The sequence below is a fragment of the Macaca thibetana genome, chromosome 7 (genome assembly GCF_024542745.1).
Source record: "Macaca thibetana thibetana isolate TM-01 chromosome 7, ASM2454274v1, whole genome shotgun sequence".
Lineage (NCBI taxonomy): Eukaryota > Metazoa > Chordata > Mammalia > Primates > Cercopithecidae > Macaca > Macaca thibetana.
This window is the reverse complement of record NC_065584.1, coordinates 141,513,422-141,530,546: the sequence shown is the minus strand read 5'-3', so window position 1 is coordinate 141,530,546 and position 17,125 is coordinate 141,513,422. Positions and strand designations below refer to the sequence as shown.

The window sequence follows — 17,125 nt, the reverse complement described above, 5'->3', positions numbered from 1 at the left end:
CTTGGAAATTTTGTTATATGATTTTTGGTAAAGAATAAGTTATTAACATTAGAACATGAATTTCTAATTACAAGGAGGAAAACTAGTTAAGTCTCATTTTTCACTACTTAGTTGCTCATATGAGGACCAAGCAAGAGCATTAAACTGGCTGTTTGAAACTTGTTAAAATTATGGCTTACAAATTGAACAGTCATCCAAAATTATTCATGGTCAAACCTTTCATTAAAAACTTATAATGTATTTGTAAAAGTAAGAATTTTGATAATTGATAATTTCTTTTATTAAATATCTAATGGATGTATTATTTTTGTGCAATTAAGCCCTGACATCAACATGACACCCAAGAATCCAACTCTCTTCTAATTAAAAGCACAGACAGGGCTGGGCGTGGTGGTTCACACCTGTAATCCCAGCACTACGGGACGCTGAGGTGGGCAGATCACTTGAGCTCAGGAGTTCGAGAGCAGCCTGGGCAACATGGCAAAACCCTGTCTCTACAAAAAAGAAAAAACTAGCTAAGCAGAGTGGCACGTGCCTATAGTCTCAGTTACTTGGGAGGCTGAGGCGGGAGGATGGCTTGAGCACAGGTGGTTGAGAATGCAGTAAGCCAAGATTGTGCTGTTGCATTCCTGCATGGGTAACAGAGTGGGATGCTGTCCGAAATAAACAAACAGGAGAAAAAAAAAAGCACAGCCAGAAGTACACACTATGGGGGGAAAAACAACGTTATTTGTGGGATGGGATTTGTTGTGTGATACACTCACCAAGTGCTGCAGAGTCATGGAGTGGTCTCCTCCTGGAACTTGTAGCAGAGAATGAATAGTATGCTGTCCCAGGTTTTCCTGAAGAAGATAGCTGTGCTGGGCTCCCAAGCCCCAGATCTTGTCTCAGGAGACTAGACTATAAAATAAGGCCAAGGAAACAAGTTATTTTCCTGCTGATACCGATCCAAACCTAAAAATTTCATCACTTCTGAATTTAAAGTAACTTCAGCAATGTCTTAACTTAGAACGCACCGAATAAGTATGTTTTGAATTCAATTAGACCACTGCTTTCAGCCCATACCTACTTTCTCTTTTTTTCTCCACCCTCACGTTGTCTGCCTTTTTTTCTTTTTTTTTTCTGAGATGGAGTCTCACTTATTTGCCCAGGCTGGAGTGCAGCGGTGAGATCTCGGCTCACTGCAACCTCTGCCGCGAACATTCAAGCGATTCTCATGCCTCAGCCTCCTGAGTAGCTGGGATTACAGGCGCGCACCACCACGCCTGACTAATTTTTGTATGTTTAGTAGAGACGGGGTTTCACCATGTGGGCCAGGCTGGTCTCGAACTCCTGACCTCAGGTGATCCACCCGCCTCGGCCTCTCAAAGTGCTGGAATTACAGGTGTGAGCCACTGTGCCCAGCCACATTATCTGCTTTTTAATAATTATGTAGATCCATACAATCTAAGAGTTAAAAGACACTTTAGTGGCTGTGTAGTATCACATTTTTAATCATCAATACTTTTGAAAAATGGTCACTAGTCTTTAATACTTTCATGAGCACATATGGCAGCAGAAATTCTGTTCTTCTTCCTTTCCTTTTTTCTTTTTAGAGATGGATCATGATCTGTCACCCAGGCTGGAATGCAGTGGTACAATCACAGCTTACTATAGTCTGGAACCTGGGCTCAAGTAATCCTCCTGCCTTAGCCTGCTGAAACACCTAGGACTACAGGCATGTGCCACCACACCCAGGTAATTTTTAAAACTTTTGTAGAGATGGGGTCTCCCTATATTGCCCAGGCTGGTCTTGAACTCCTGGGCTCAGGCGATCTTCCCACCTTGGCCTCACAAAGAGCTGGGATTACTGGTGTGAGCCACTGCAGCTGGCCCATTCCTGCTTTCTTTATTTGTGTCTCATGACATGAGTTTGAGAGTCCTCCTCACCATCTCTTTTTAACACCATATTTAAGCAATCTATGTTAGCTCATATTAAGAGGTTAAGAACGATCACATGCTTATGTGGTTCTTCATTTTGTTGCATCTGCTGCTATTAAGTCATGTCCCTCCAATGTTGTACCTGTTCGGTTTGTGCTTTTTGGTCCCAAATATAAGATTTAACATTTATCTCTGACAAAATTCATCTTGTTATACGTGGTCCATCATCATCATCCATTCCTATCTTTTGCAGATTCTTAGTCTGTCAACCAATGTATTTGCTAGCCTTTTTAATGTCTTAGGCATCGAAAATGTGATTAAGAGAAAACCCATCAGGATGACAAGGGTGAGGAGAGAGCCCTGAGGTATGCTACAGTGACATTATGAGACTTTGTCAAGTGCTTCATTTATAATTCAGAGATTCAGCAGCCCTAACCTACTAACACAGTAACCCTATCACAAAACAAATGAGGTTAGTTTGGCAGAATTTTACTCCAAGATTTCTGGTAGCTGGAATGAAATAGGATCACAAAGATTTGAAAGATAGGAGAGGGAAAGAAGACCTCAAAAGGAAAGGGGGTTGAAATACACTTGAGAAAATACTCTCCAGGGAAAAGAACTGTGATTCTTCTGGTACATTTACGAATCCCCCATCATATATTTAATACCCCTTACTGCCATCACCATACTCTTAAAAATAGTTGTTTCAGCCACCGAGTATCACAAAGGAACTGAGAAATAAACCTCAGTTCTGGTCAAAAAGCGGCAGCAGAACTTTGGAACAGTAGCCCTAATAGCCCAATCTCTGCCTCCAGTCTAACAGTAAAGAAAAACTCTCATTTAAATGACTTTTCTTTGGTGTTTAAGCTTTTTAAAAAGTTGAGGTGGAATTTATATAACATAAAGTTAAACACTGAATGTTTTCAATCAGTGGCATTTAGTACATTCATAATGTTGTTCAATCGTCACCTCTCTATGTTCCAGAACAGTCTCATCACCCCAAAAGGAAACTCCATATCCATTAAGCACTTACTCTCCATTCCAGCCTCCCCCAGCCCATGGCAACCACTAATCTATTTCTGTCTCTATGGATTTGCCTATTCAGGATATTTCACACAATTGGACTCATACAATATGTGGCCTTTTGTGTCTGACTTCTCATATTTAGAATGTTTTTGAAGTTCATCTATATTATAGCATGTATCAAAGCACTTCATTCCTTTTTAGGATAATATTCCATTGAATATGGCTATACCACAAATTGTTTATCCATTCATCCACTGATGGACATTTTAGTTGTTTCCAGCTTTTAACTACTGTGAATAGTACTGCTATGTATATTCATGTACAAGTATTTGAGTACTTGTTTTCAATTCTTTTGGGTATATAACTAGCAGTGGAATTGCTGGGTCGTATGTGTAATTCTATGTTTAACTTTTTGAGGAACTGCCAAACTGTTTTCCACAGTGGCTGCACTATTTTACATTCCTACTAGCAATGTACAAGGGTTCCAATTTCTCCATATCCTCGCCTAGTTTCTGTTTGCTTTTTAAATTACAGCTATCCTTGAGCGACAAAGTGGTATCTCATTTGCAGTGGTTTTGATTTGCATAACCGTAATGACTAATGATATTGGACATGTCTTCATGGGCTTGAGGTACATCAGAATATCTCCTTTGGAAAAATGTCTAGTCAAGTCCTTTGCCCATTTTCCAACTGGGTTATCTTTTTGTTGTTGAATTGTAAGAGTTCTTCATAAACTCTGGATACTAGGCTTATCAGATATATGAATTGCAAAATTTTCTCTCATTCTGTAGACTGCCTTTTCACTGTCGTGATAATGTCCTTTGATGTACAGAAGTTTCCAATTTTAATGAAGTTTTTTTTTATATTGTTGCTGATTCTTTTGATGTCATATCTAAGAATCTACTGCCAAATTGAAGGTCATGAAGATATACTCCTAGACTTTCTCCTAAGAATTTTACAGTTTTTTGCTCTTATATTCAGGTCCTTGATCCATTTTGAGTTCATTACTGTGGGCTAGGCGTGGTAGCTCATGCCTGTGATCCTACCATTTTGGGAGCCTGGGCTACATAGGGAGGTCCCATCTCTACAAGAAATTAAAAGAATTAGCCAGGTGTGATGGTGTGCACCTGTAGTCCCAGCTACTCAGGAGGCTTGAGGTGGGAAGATCACTGGCGCCTGGCAGGTTAAGGCTGCTTGAGCTTTGATAGCGCCACTGCATTCTAACCTAGGTGACAGAGTGAGACCCTGTCTCAAAATAATGATAATTATTATAATTTCTGTATATGTTGTGATGAAGAAGTACTACTTCATTCTTTTGCATGTGGATATCCAGTTATCCCAGAACCATATATTGAAGATAATACTATTTCCCTATTCAGTAGTTTTGGTATCTTGTTGAAAATCAATTGGCCATAGATGTTTAGGTTTACTTCTGGACTCTCAATTCTATCCCATTGGTCTATGTTTTAATAACTGTAGCTTTGTAGTAAGTTTTGAAATTGGAAAGGGTAAGTACTCCAACACTGTTCTTTTTCAATATTGTTGTGGCTACTTGGGATCTTGAAATTCCATATAAATTTAAGGATCAACTTTTTCATTTCTGCAAAAAAAAGGCCATTGGAAGTTTGATGGGAATTGCATTGAATCCACAGATGGCTTTGGGGAATACTGACATCTTAATATTAAGTGTCCCAATGGACTGAATACCAAATGTGTTTACATTTATTTAAGTCTTGTTTAATTTTTTCTGGCAGTGTTTTGTAGTTTCCAGGGTACAAGATTTATATTTCATGTTTAAATTAAATCTTAGTGACTTTCAAGGGAAATGAAAAAAAATTAAAGAAATTAATTCTTATGTATTTGATTCCTTTAAATACTATTGTAAATTGAGTTGTTTAATTTTTCGTTTATTACTAAATAAACTATATATCCTGCAACTTTACTAAATATATTTATTAGCTCTAATAGTTTTACTGTGAATTCCTTAAAATTTTGTATATATAAGATCACATCATCTGCAAATAAGGATAGTTTTACTTCTTTTATAGTTTGGATACCTTTTATTTCTTTTTCTTGGTTAACTAATCTGTTTATTTTTTTGAGATGGAGTCTCATTCTATCGTCCAGGCTCCCAGGCTGGAGTGCAATGGCACGATCTTGGCTCACTGCAACCTCCACCTCGCAGGTTCAAGCGATTTTCCCACCTCAGCCTCCTGAGTACCTAAGATTATAGGTGTGCACCACATCTGGCTAATTTTTGTATTTTTCGTAGAGACCGGGTTTCACCATGTTGACCAAGGTGGTCTTGAACTCCTGACCTCGTGATCTGCCCACCTCAGCCTCCCAAAGTGCTAGGATTACAGGCGTGAGCCACCGTGCCCAGCCACTAATCTGTTTAGAACAAGCTTGTCCAACCCACAGCCTGTGGGTTACATGGTCCAGGATGGCTTTGAATGTGGCTCAACACAAATTCGTAAACTTTCTTAAAACATTAAGAGATTTTTTTTGCAATTATTATTATTCTTTTTTGCTCATCAGCTATCATAGTGTTAGTGTATTTGATGTGCGGTCCAAGACAATAATTCTTCTAATGTGGCTCAGGGAAGCCAAAAGAATGGATACCCCTGGTTTAGAATTTCCAGTACAGTGATGAATGTAAGCAGTAAAAGTAGAAAATACTGTTTTGTTCCCAATCTTAGGGAGATGGTTTTCACACTGTTATCATCAAGCATATTAGCGCTGGGTTTTTTGTAAATGACCTTTACCAAATGGAGTAAGCTCCCTCCCTCCTATTTCCAGCTTGTTAAATATTATCATGAAAGAGTGTTGGATTTTGTCAGATTCCTTTTTTTTTTTTTTTGAGACAGAGTCTTACTGTCACTCAGGCTGGAGTGCAGTGGTATGATCTCAGGTCACTGCACCTCCACCTCCAGGTTCAAGCAATTCTTGTGCCTTGGCCTCCTAAGGAGTGGGATTACAGATGTGTGCCACCACGCCTGGCTAATTTTTGTATTTTTAGTACAGACAGAGTTTCGCCATCTTGGCCATGCTGGTCTTGAATTCCTGGCCTCAAGTGATCTGCCCGCCTTGGTCTCTCAAAGTGTTGGAATTACTGGTGTGAGCCACCATGTCCAGCCGAGATTCCTTTTTGGCATCAATTGAGACAATCACATGGGGTTTTTTCCCTTCTTTCTATTAGTGTGGTGAATTACACAGATTAATTTTCATAGGCTGAACTATCCTTGCATTCCTGGAGTAAAACTCCCTTAGTTGTGATGTATAATCTTTTCGATATGTTGCTGGAGTCACTCTGCTAGTAATTTTGTAGAGGATTTTTACATCTATATTCAAAAAGGATATTGAGCTCTAATTTCCTTTGTCTTGTAATATTTCTGTCTTACTTTGATATCAGAATTATGCTGGCTTTACAGAATTAGGCAGTGTCTGAGAAGAACTGGCATTATTTCTTCTTTAAATGACTGGTAGAATTCACTAGTGAAGCCGTTTGGTCCTGGACTTTTCTTTTTTTCTCTGAGATGGTCTCGCTCTGTTGCCCAGGCTGAAGTGCCGTGGCTCAATCATGGCTCACTGTAGCCTTGATCTCCTGGGCTCACGTGATCCTCTCATCTCAGTCTCCTGAGTAGCTAGGACTACAAGTGGATGCCATCACACTCAGTTAATTTTAAAATGTTTTGTAGAGATCAGATCGCACCATGTTGCCCAGGGTGGTCTTGAACTCCAGGGCTCAAGTGATCCTCTGATCTCAGCCTGCCAAAGTGCTAGGATTACAGGCATGAGCCACTGGGTCCTGCCTTGGACTTTTCTTTAATGGGAGGAGTCTTATTACTAATTCTATCTCTTTACTGGTTTTAGCTCTCTTCAGATTTTCTATTTCTTCTTAAGACAGTTTTGGTAGTGTGTTTGCATCTAGGAATTTGTCTATTTCATCCAGATTATTTAATTTTTTTTAGCACACTATTATTATTCATAGTAATCTCTTACAATCCTTTTTATTTCTGTAAAGTCAGTAGTAATGTCCTCTATTTCCATTTGTGATTTTAGTAATTTGACACTGCTCTTTTGTTTCTTAGTCAATCTAGCTAAACGTTTGCCAATTTTGTTGGTCTTTTTACTTACTTTTATTTTTGTTTAATTTTTGAGACAGGAGTTTGCTCTGTTGCTCAGGCTGGAGTGCAGTGACACAAACATGCCTCATGGGAGCCTCAACCTTTCAGGCTCAAGTGATCTTCCTACCTCAGTCTCCTGAGTAGCTGGGACTAGATGTGCACCACCACACCTGGCTAATTTTAAAATTGTTTTGTAGACATGGGGTCTCACTATGTTGCTCTGGTTGGTCTTGAACTGGCCTCAAGCGATCCTCCTGCCTTGGTCTCTCAAAGTGCTGGAATTACAGGTGTGAGTCACAATGTTGATATTTTTAAAGAACCAATTTTGATTTTGTTGATTCTATTGTCTTTCTTGTCTCTATTTTGTTTATTTCTGTTCTAATCTTTTGTTATTTCCTTTCTTCTGCTGGTTTTCAATTTAGTTTGTTCTTCTTTTACTTGTTTCTTTTTTTTTTTTTTTTTTTTTTTTTTTTTTTTTTTTGAGACGGAGTCTCGCTCTGTCGCCCAGGCTGGAGTGCAGTGGCGCGATCTCGGCTCACTGCAAGCTCCGCCTCCCGGGTTCACGCCATTCTCCTGCCTCAGCCTCCCGAGTAGCTGGGACTACAGGCGCCCACAACCGCGCCCGGCTAATTTTTTGTATTTTTAGTAGAGACGGGGTTTCACCGTGGTCTCGATCTACTGACCTTGTGATCCGCCCGCCTCGGCCTCCCAAAGCGCTGGGATTACAGGCGTGAGCCACCGCACCCGGCCTTTACTTGTTTCTTAAGGTATGAAGTTAGGTTATTGATTTGGGTGTTTGCTTCTTCTTAAATGTAAGTATTTACAATAATAAATTTCCCTCTGACTATGGCTTCTGTTGCATCTCCTAAGTTCTGCTATGGTGTCTTTTCATTTCCATTTAATGCTTCAGTTTCTTTAAAGCTTATTCTACAATGTTGGAGCATGAAGCAAACAATGTACTAAACCAGCCAAAGGTCATTCATCACATCTTTCAGAAATACTCATAATTAAGAATGTAATTTTGCAGACTCCTCAAAATGTACAATTTTCTTTAGATAAAGCTGATACATTCCCGTATTAGAGGAAAGTAGAGAGAAGACAATTTCAATTACCAGGCAATATAATGTGTATATGAAGACTACATAATAATAATTATTTAGCATTAATTGTACAAATTCCAATAGATACAACATTTGATACACTGGGAGAGAAAGATGTGATTATCAGACCTAAAGGAGAAATAGTCTCCATTAAAATAATAACCTCCAGAAGAATTGATCAAAAGAAGAAAATTATCAATATAAATATAAACAATAGGCATATATGTATTCTATTTATATGATAGACCATCAGCTATGAATTTTCTGATGGTGTTATCTGCCTGAGAGTAGTATGACCTAGAAATCATTAAATCTCCCATAGATACTATACTGAAATTTCCATTGTCACGTCTGTTTTGAATTTCTTCCTTTCATTTTGCCCAGGCAGGGCACATTCAACGCTGCTTCAATGGCAAGATCAGAATACGGCTCGTAGTACACTAGATGGAACATTATTATTACCACATGCTTAAGGGCAAGGTCAAGTACCTTGAAGTTTTCCTTTAAAAATCATTGGTATTTCAACAGGATTTTTCCTGCTAAGTGCCAAACTGACTTCCATTGATATGTTTTGAGGTACCTGCTGCATTTATTACTTCATTTGCATTTTCTCACGTGAAAGACACATATGAAGCTGGTCATAACATACACATAAATATATCGGAAGGAGGGACATGTGTATATCTCTCAACAGTGTCCCTTACACTAACATTCCCTGGCATACAAATTCTTATGGGAATATAAGATAATGATTTATATTAGGGGTAAAAAAAAAAAAAAAAACAAAACAGAGCTTAGAGGAGAAAGTGGGTCTGTTTTTGAAAATACTTTTCTTGAAATATAGTCTCAAATGAAACACAATTCATTTATGTATTGGCTATGGCTGTTTTCATGCAATGGTGTAAGAGTTCAGTGTTGCAACAGAAAAAGTATGGTCTGTTAAAACCTAAAATATTTGTTATCTGGTCTTTTTGGAACTTTTTTTTTGGCTGCTAATCTAATACGTCGGAGGAGGGACAAAGGACTAAGTCTGCAGGGTGGTGAAGATAAGTCTGTTTGCTTAATAAGGTAAAGACAAACTTTCAGATGAGTAAAAGTTAGCCAGTGAGCTATTTCTTCAAAGAAATCAAACAGTAGTCACAATAAGGGCTAAGAGAGGAACAAAATAATCTAAATGATGAAAAGGAAGTGTATTTCCTGTATTTCTAAAAGTAGACTGCAAGTCTACACAAATACTGATGTTCTGGAAACAGCACTGGTTTTGGAGTTAGGTATCCTGAGTCCAAATCCTGACTGGTAATCTTGGGCAAATTATCTAACACTAATGAGTCTATTTCCCTCTTCTACAAATAGCTCACGAGGTTGTTGGGGGAAGTAAACAAGGCCTAAAAGTAAAAGTATACAGCACACTTATTGGCCCTGGTTAATACAAAAAACTCAGTTTCATTTTTTTCTTTCCCCATTAATTCACTACATTCTAAATACTACAAAAGAAATAAGATGAATATTTTTATTCTGTTTCCTGGGCATAAACATTTTGTCTTAAGTAAGAGATCTGAGATTTCAGGAGATCTTGTCTGCCCTGAATCCAAGCTGACTGGGTTACAACTCCCAATGGCTATGGTAAGAAAGGATGTTGGAAACAGGCAAGAGAATAGGGGCAGAAATGACAGATCCCTAGAGAGGACTGACAGATGCTAAATCCAAAGAGGATGTGACAGATTCAAGCAATATCAATTAAGATCAAGAATAAATAGGAAAATATCAACTCATTCTCAAATGATTTAGCAGAAGTATATTTGTGTATATAAAATCACATGCAGCACACAAACATATATTCATACACGCAGAGTGAGTAGAAAGAAAAGGAGTGTGTATACACAAATGTGGTGAAATGTTAACTGATGTCTCTTGATGAAGAGCACATGGATGTTCACTGTATTATTCTTCAACCTTTTCTGTGGGTTGGTAACTTTTCAAAATAAAAAGTTGGACTAAAGAAGAAAGCACACTTTCAAATGTACCATCTCATTTAGGATTTACAGCAATCTTAAGCATTATATAGATTTCATATATCACAGTGATAACAAGTAGTGAAACCCTAATTTGAATCTAGGTCTGCTCAGAAAGTCCTTTCCTCAATATAACAAGACTTCTACAGTAACTCGGGAACATGTATCATTTTTAAGATTGTTAACTTGAAAACAAGTAAGTGATTTATAAATGAACTTGTGGATTAAAATCCTAAGGCTGAGATACCTACAGAACACATATTGGCAGATTTTTTATCTATGCAATAGTAAACAAAGAAAAAAATGAGAACAAATATTTTTTAAGGAAAAAACAAGCTTACTTGCTACCAGTTTTAGTGTTGATAAACCTTCTTCCTCACTATAGATAAATCTGGATATGTGGTTAGGAAATGCCCTGTCTTCTTGTTCCATAGTGAATACTAATGCCAAAAAAGATGCAAAGGTTACACTTCACTCAGCTGTCCTAATCAACAGAAATAACCATTTTCTTCTGTTTAATCTGTATCGTGATCCATATGATTAGGCAAAATAAATATAGAAAAAATTGTTTCTTTTTAAGAATACAAAACCATATTTTATCTTATTAAAATGAATCGTTCAGTACTCTAAGAAATACAAAAAGTTTAAGAAAAAAATTTCTCCACAAGGACTTGACAATCTACAAAATAATATTTAACAAACCAAAGAAAAAATACAATTAAAAAATCAAGTGCTAAACTATAAAAGCCTAAGATTTTGATATTCTAACACTAAGAAAATAATATATTTTTCTTTATTTGATTCTTCAAACATTTAGGCAACACTGAAATGCACATAAACTATTTTTTCTTTTCCTAAAATAAAATTAGATATCAGCTCATATTATTGATTTTTCTGTCTTCCTGAAATAAATGAGAAGCATTATTGATTACTTCTGATCTTGTCCTGGAGGTATCTCTGGCAAAAAGAATACAGAAATATCCCAGAGGATACAGAACTAGGCAAAGCAGTTTTATTGTGCCAAGCTATCTTATTCAAGAGAGAATTAGTATTCTGAAATTGCATAGTACGAATTTCTTAACATATTTTTGGAAAATAATCTTTTTTACAGTCATCTAGACTATCTTTTATAGAAAGATATATATATTCTCTGTGAAAAATATATCAATACTATTAATAAAAGGTTATCTCCCAAAACACTAACGCAGCCTAGATGACTGGCCTAGATTATGTGATAAAATCTACAATAAGTAAGTTATATTTTGAATTACATATGACACACCTCTAGCCTGTGAACAAAATTTCCAATTTTTAAAACTAAGGAACTGTAACAGCCTATGTGATACATATATTTTAAGTTTTTTCTCCCTCTTCATCTGTAAGAAATAGCCTAATTTCCAGATGTGAACTTGATGAGTATAAGACTTGGTGGTGATAATGAACGAAAAGTAAACAAAAGGAATAAAGTAGTAGGTAGACTTGGCCAACATCCTTTATTAATGAGAACTCTTGTTAATTATATTAGAAGGTACTCTAAATATGATTTTGTAGGAAGATGGAAGAATATCCTGTGTAAAATGGTGCTGTTCAGTAAGCTAGGAGGATTCAGAATTATACTGCAATAATTTGGATAGTCTTTATTCTCAAAAGGGAAAATAAACTAGGCACAGTGGTATGCACCTGTAGTTACAGCTACTTGGGAGGGTGAGGCAGGAGGATTGCTTAAGCCTCAAAGTTTGAGGCCAGTCGGGGCAACACAGTGAGACCAAAAAATAAAAAACAAACAAACAAACAAAAAAAACAGAAAGGGAAAATTAAGTGTTGAAAAACAGGCTTGCTTTCTCAGAACTGAGTTTTGTTAAATGGCTTGGCTTAAACGCCAAGCCACTCATAACTTCACATCAAATAAGGGCCTAATTAACCCTAGGTCAAAAATTATTAGCATCATTTTATGATTAAGATTTAGAAGTACTAACCTATTAATTTATTTAAGAAAATTAGATGGAGAGTACCTAATATGTTATACTCACATATCTCAAAAAATTTAAAATATTGGTATGAATTCATGGAACCTCTGCTGTGTTATAAAAGAATTCTATAGACTTCCTTAATTTCAAGCCTATCTTATACCCCTGAAATTGTATGCAGTTTTAAATATGTAAAGGCAAGCAGCTGTTCAAAAGATTGATCTTTTTGGGGAGGGAGTATGTGGAAATTAAAGGAATAGAAAGGTATAAAGCACAATTATAACAGAATACATAAACTGTTAAGATTTCACAGATTCTTTATGCTATAGTACCACGTGTTTCTTTTGTCACTGAGGGATCAAGAAACAAAATTGTTCTAAGAGCAGAATTATTACAGTATTACCATATTTGCAGTTGTTCTAATTTTGAAAAATCACTGTGTTTTAGCTGTAAATCCATTTGAAGTTTCAGAGATTATGACAGAGTAACCCAAGAATGATAAAGAAGCCTCTTACCCCAAGTCATAATCAGATCAAAATCAAAGGGTGAGGGCAACTCAGGGCAAAGTATAAATGTTGGGCTTTAATAATATTTCAGTCTTTGTTAATTTTCTACAAACGATTAAAAAAACTAACACATTTCAAATTTGGAAAATATGGCCATTTGTGAAATAATTGTATTATGATGCAAATTCATTTACATTGAAATTTCAGGGATATGTTTGCAATTATCAGCATGTTGTTAAAGAATTCTATCCTGAGAATCTCATTAGATAGTGATGCAAACTACAGTTATCATTCTGAGAACAAAGGGATCTTGAATGAGTAATCAATAGCAACTGGCAGAAAATGAGACATTAATTATGATCCTCTCTAGTGTTTTGTCTAAGACAAGATTTCATTAAATGCTTTGTGCAACCTGAATAGTTCTAAGTCATTACTAACACTTTGGACAATATATTAATTTGCAGGAGGAAGGAGGGGGGGAAACAGAAAAACAAAAGTGAAAGAAAACCTGAGATGCTTCTAATCCTTTCCTAAGGTCAATAAAAAACCACCAGCCACCACTAGCCAATTGTTACATTGGTTCTTTTAGAAATCCCAAATCTTATAATCTCAACATAGCCTCTTGAAAACTTAATATTGTCTATACTTAAAGTATCATGCAAGTTTGAGAAGATAATGACAGTCATCCATCAAATGTATCCTGCCAACGAAATCAGCCCAATCTTTAAAAAAAATTGTTTCTTTTTTCGAGACAGAGTCTTGCTCTGTTGCCCAGGATGGAGTGCAATGGCATGATCTCGGCTCACTGCAGCCTCTGCCTCCTGGGTTCAAGCAATTCTCCTGTCTCAGCCTCCTGAGTAGCAGGGACTGCAGGTGTGCACCATCACGCTTGGCTAAATTTTTTTTGTATTTCTAGTAGAGATGGGGTTTCACCATGCTGGCCAGGCTGGTCTTGAACTCCCGACCTAGTGATCTGCCTGTCTCAGCCTCCCAAAGCGCTGGGATTATAGGCATGAGTCCCGTGCCCAGTCAATCAGCCCAATCTTTCTAGCTTAAAAAAAGAAAATAAACTACGCATGTAATATTACAGTGCTAAAACGTGATAATCTAGCAGTTTCAGTTTCCTAATCTTCAATTACGAGTCGCAATAGGAAATTTTACCATCTTAATTTTTCTTTTTCACTAATTTTTTTTTTTCTCAACTTCCCTCCCAAATCTTTTATCAGCCAATGAGAAGATATCACAGTAGAGAGATCTGGGATGTAGATCACTAAAGACAGACTTCTTAGAAATAAAAGAAATATGAAGAGAACAAGCTAAATGTCATTTTAATATATCCAATATTTAAATAATTACATATATGCAATAAGAATGACTTTCCTTTAGGAATGTATAGGCTTCCATAAAAAGTTCAACTTCCAAAAATGCTATAGGGGATTTTTTGAAAGCAGTCTTATGAGGTTAGTAGTGAGCATATTCTAAGCATGTCTACTTCAAAGTGAGTTTTTCTGAATGTCTGAATTTATTACTCTCTTATTAAAAAGGCCTAACTGAATGTTTTCCTATGTGTTACCAGTATGCCTTTGCGACTTTTCTTTAATGAATACAAAGAAGCCAGCTGTGTGAGGTACTAACATTAGAAGAACAGGAGATGAAATCTTACTTCTCTTTGGTATTTGTGGAAATGGTGTTATGTAGTCCTACTATTTTCAGAAGAGTTCTAATACTTTGAAGTCACTGTTTTTCTCTTTAATACCAGCTTTAACATGGAACAACTAAGTATCCTCTCTTCTCAATTCCTTGCATTTTCGTAAGTATAATTAAGAGTAAATAAACCCCAATATAGCATTAGGCATATAGTTAGGCATGCAATACTTCAAAAACTGAAAATTACACACTAGACATCTTCAAAACATTAAACTTTTTAGTTTAGAAAATTTCATATACACGAAAGTAGGAAAAAAAAAAGTACAATTAACCTTCATGTTAATTGTATCACCCAGCTTTGACAGCTGTCAACCAGCTTTGACAGCTAGCTGTCAACATTCTGTTGTTCCTGCTTCATTTGTTCTGCCATCTCCTACCCCTTGTTACATGCTCCAAAACTGACAATAATCCCTTATCATGTAATAGCCAGTATGTGGTCACCTCTTTTTTCTGTTTTGAGATGGCATCAAATCTCTACCCATTATTTAATAGGCTCTTTTCTCCTGAAATAAGTTTACAAAAGAATAAATGGACTTTCTGAAACTGCTTCCAAAGAGCACTAAGTATCATCAAAAGTATAACCATCAATTTTCATGGAGAGAACAGAAACAAAGAAACAATGAATGCAGCCTGGGCAACATGGCAAAACCCCGTCTCTACCTAAAAAATATAAAAATTAGCCGATTGTGGTGGCACATGCCTGTAGTCCCAGGAGGCTGAAGTGAATTACCCAAACCTGGCAGGTCGAGGCTGCAGTGAGCTGTGATCACACCACTGCACTCCACCCTGGGTGACAGAGTGAGACCCTGTTTCACAAAATAAATAAGTAACTAAATAAAATAAAATAAAAATAAAAGAATGAATGAAGCTTTTTCCCTGCCAAGTAAGCCCTGCATAATCCAACACTCTCTCTCTCTCTCGCATTTTAACAAAAATAGGACACTACAAGTGTCTATTGACTGGGCACGGTGGCTCACACCTGTTATCCCAACACTTTGGGAGGCTGAGGCAGGTGGATCACCTGAGGTCAGGAGTTCGGAGCAGCCTGGCCAACATGGTGAAACCCCGTCTCTACTGAAAACACAAAAAGTTACCCGGGTGTGGTGGGGGGAGCCTGTAATCCCAGCTACTCAGGAGGCTGTGGCAGAAGTGCTTAAACCTGGGAGGCAGAGGTTGCAGGGAGCCGAGATCATGTCATTGCACTTCAGCCTGGGAGACAAGAGCAAGACTCCATCTCAAAAAAAAAAAAAAAAAAAAGTGTCTATTGCCTGATACTCCAAGATTAGACTTTCTTTCCACAAAACAACTATGTTCCAAACAACCCACGAAACGTAGATCACTCCGCAGGCAGCTGATGGCTTGTTAGTCTTACTTATACGCTCTTTTCTAGATTACATGGTTCAGATTCAAACAACATTTTCTCAGTGCCTACTGTGTGCCAACTAGTGTGCATGTATGTCCCTTTCACATGCTACCTTATGAGTCAATCATCTCTGGATAGCTTCCACATCAATCCAAGAGCTAGTCTTATGTTTTCTTAATCTTCGTGACTCCAACAATTCCCTAAATCACCAATCTACTCCCCAAAGGAGGACTAGATTGTTAGCCCTGGAAACCACTTGACTTGTGAAATCTGCAAGTCCAATATTTAACTCTTTGACATAACCTCTTGTTCTCATAGAGCCATTATTCTCTTATTACTTACTGCAAGTGTTCTTTCACTGCATAACCACCAATATCTTGACCTTTTTTCCAGTCACAAAGTTTAATCATGGCTTCATTTCCTTCCTTTGAAACCTGGTCTATTACTTTAACCATTCTCTTATCACTACATCAATTCTCCTATCCTTCTAATATTGACCAGTTATGAAATCTTGGGAAAATTATATAACTTCTTGAGGCTTCAGGTTCCTCAGCAATCAAATGGGAAGGATAATAGTAACAGATGCAACAGCAGCAACAATACCACCATCTGAGTATGTGGGGACTAAATGAAATTATGCTTATAGGATCAAGTGACTGATACATGCTAGTTATTATGTAGCATCATCATTGCTAACCTATCTAACTGGCCTGCAATCCTGATCACTATATTGATTCAACCATTTGCTGTCTGTGCTTACACATGTAGTTTGCTGGGTAGTATTAGCATAAAAGTTGAAGCACATACACATCCATATAGGTTAGTATCAACAGTAATTTCTGGTCACCAACCTCAGATGGATCAACACCATTTGGAAAGCCTTTTACTTGTCACTAGAGAGTTCATGGAATTGAGAAACATTTTAAGGTCTTCTACTTCTTTTTCTTTAGAGACAGGATTTCATTCTGTCACCTAGGCTGGAGTGCAATGGTGTGATTATAGCTCTTAAACTCCTGGGCTCAAACAATCCTCCTGCATCCACCTCCAGAGGAGTGGGAATACAGGCATGCAACACCATGCCCCTTTTAAGGTCTTTTATTTCAGTCAAACAACAGGTACTGTAATCTCTCTATTATAAAATGCCAGTAAAGTGGATGTGTACCCTCTGCTTGGAAACATCCAGTGAGAGGAAAGTCATTTATCTACCAAGGTTTAATATTCTACCCCATTAACAGCTCAACACATGACAATATTTCTTTTTAAAATTAAGCTGAAATCTGGAATGCTTAATTTCTACCCATTGTCCAACTTTTTAACCTTCAAAGTTACAGAAAAGTTGAATTATGCTTCAAAAACTTAAAAGATGCTCTTCATGTTACTTGAGTAACTAACTTATT

The 17,125-nt window shown here is 37.1% G+C and overlaps 1 protein-coding gene across 4 annotated transcripts in view; it reads right to left on the bottom strand.

Moving 5' to 3' along the window:
• The window catches only part of TCF12 (transcription factor 12), an 884,529-nt gene that overhangs the window by 98,429 nt on the left and 768,975 nt on the right, over window positions 1-17,125 (bottom strand). For all 4 annotated transcript variants that reach the window (XM_050796814.1, XM_050796815.1, XM_050796816.1 and 1 more), the window contains one exon: window positions 765-900. In XM_050796814.1, coding sequence (XP_050652771.1) covers window positions 765-900 — 136 coding nt within the window. The remainder of the gene's footprint in view (window positions 1-764; window positions 901-17,125) is intronic.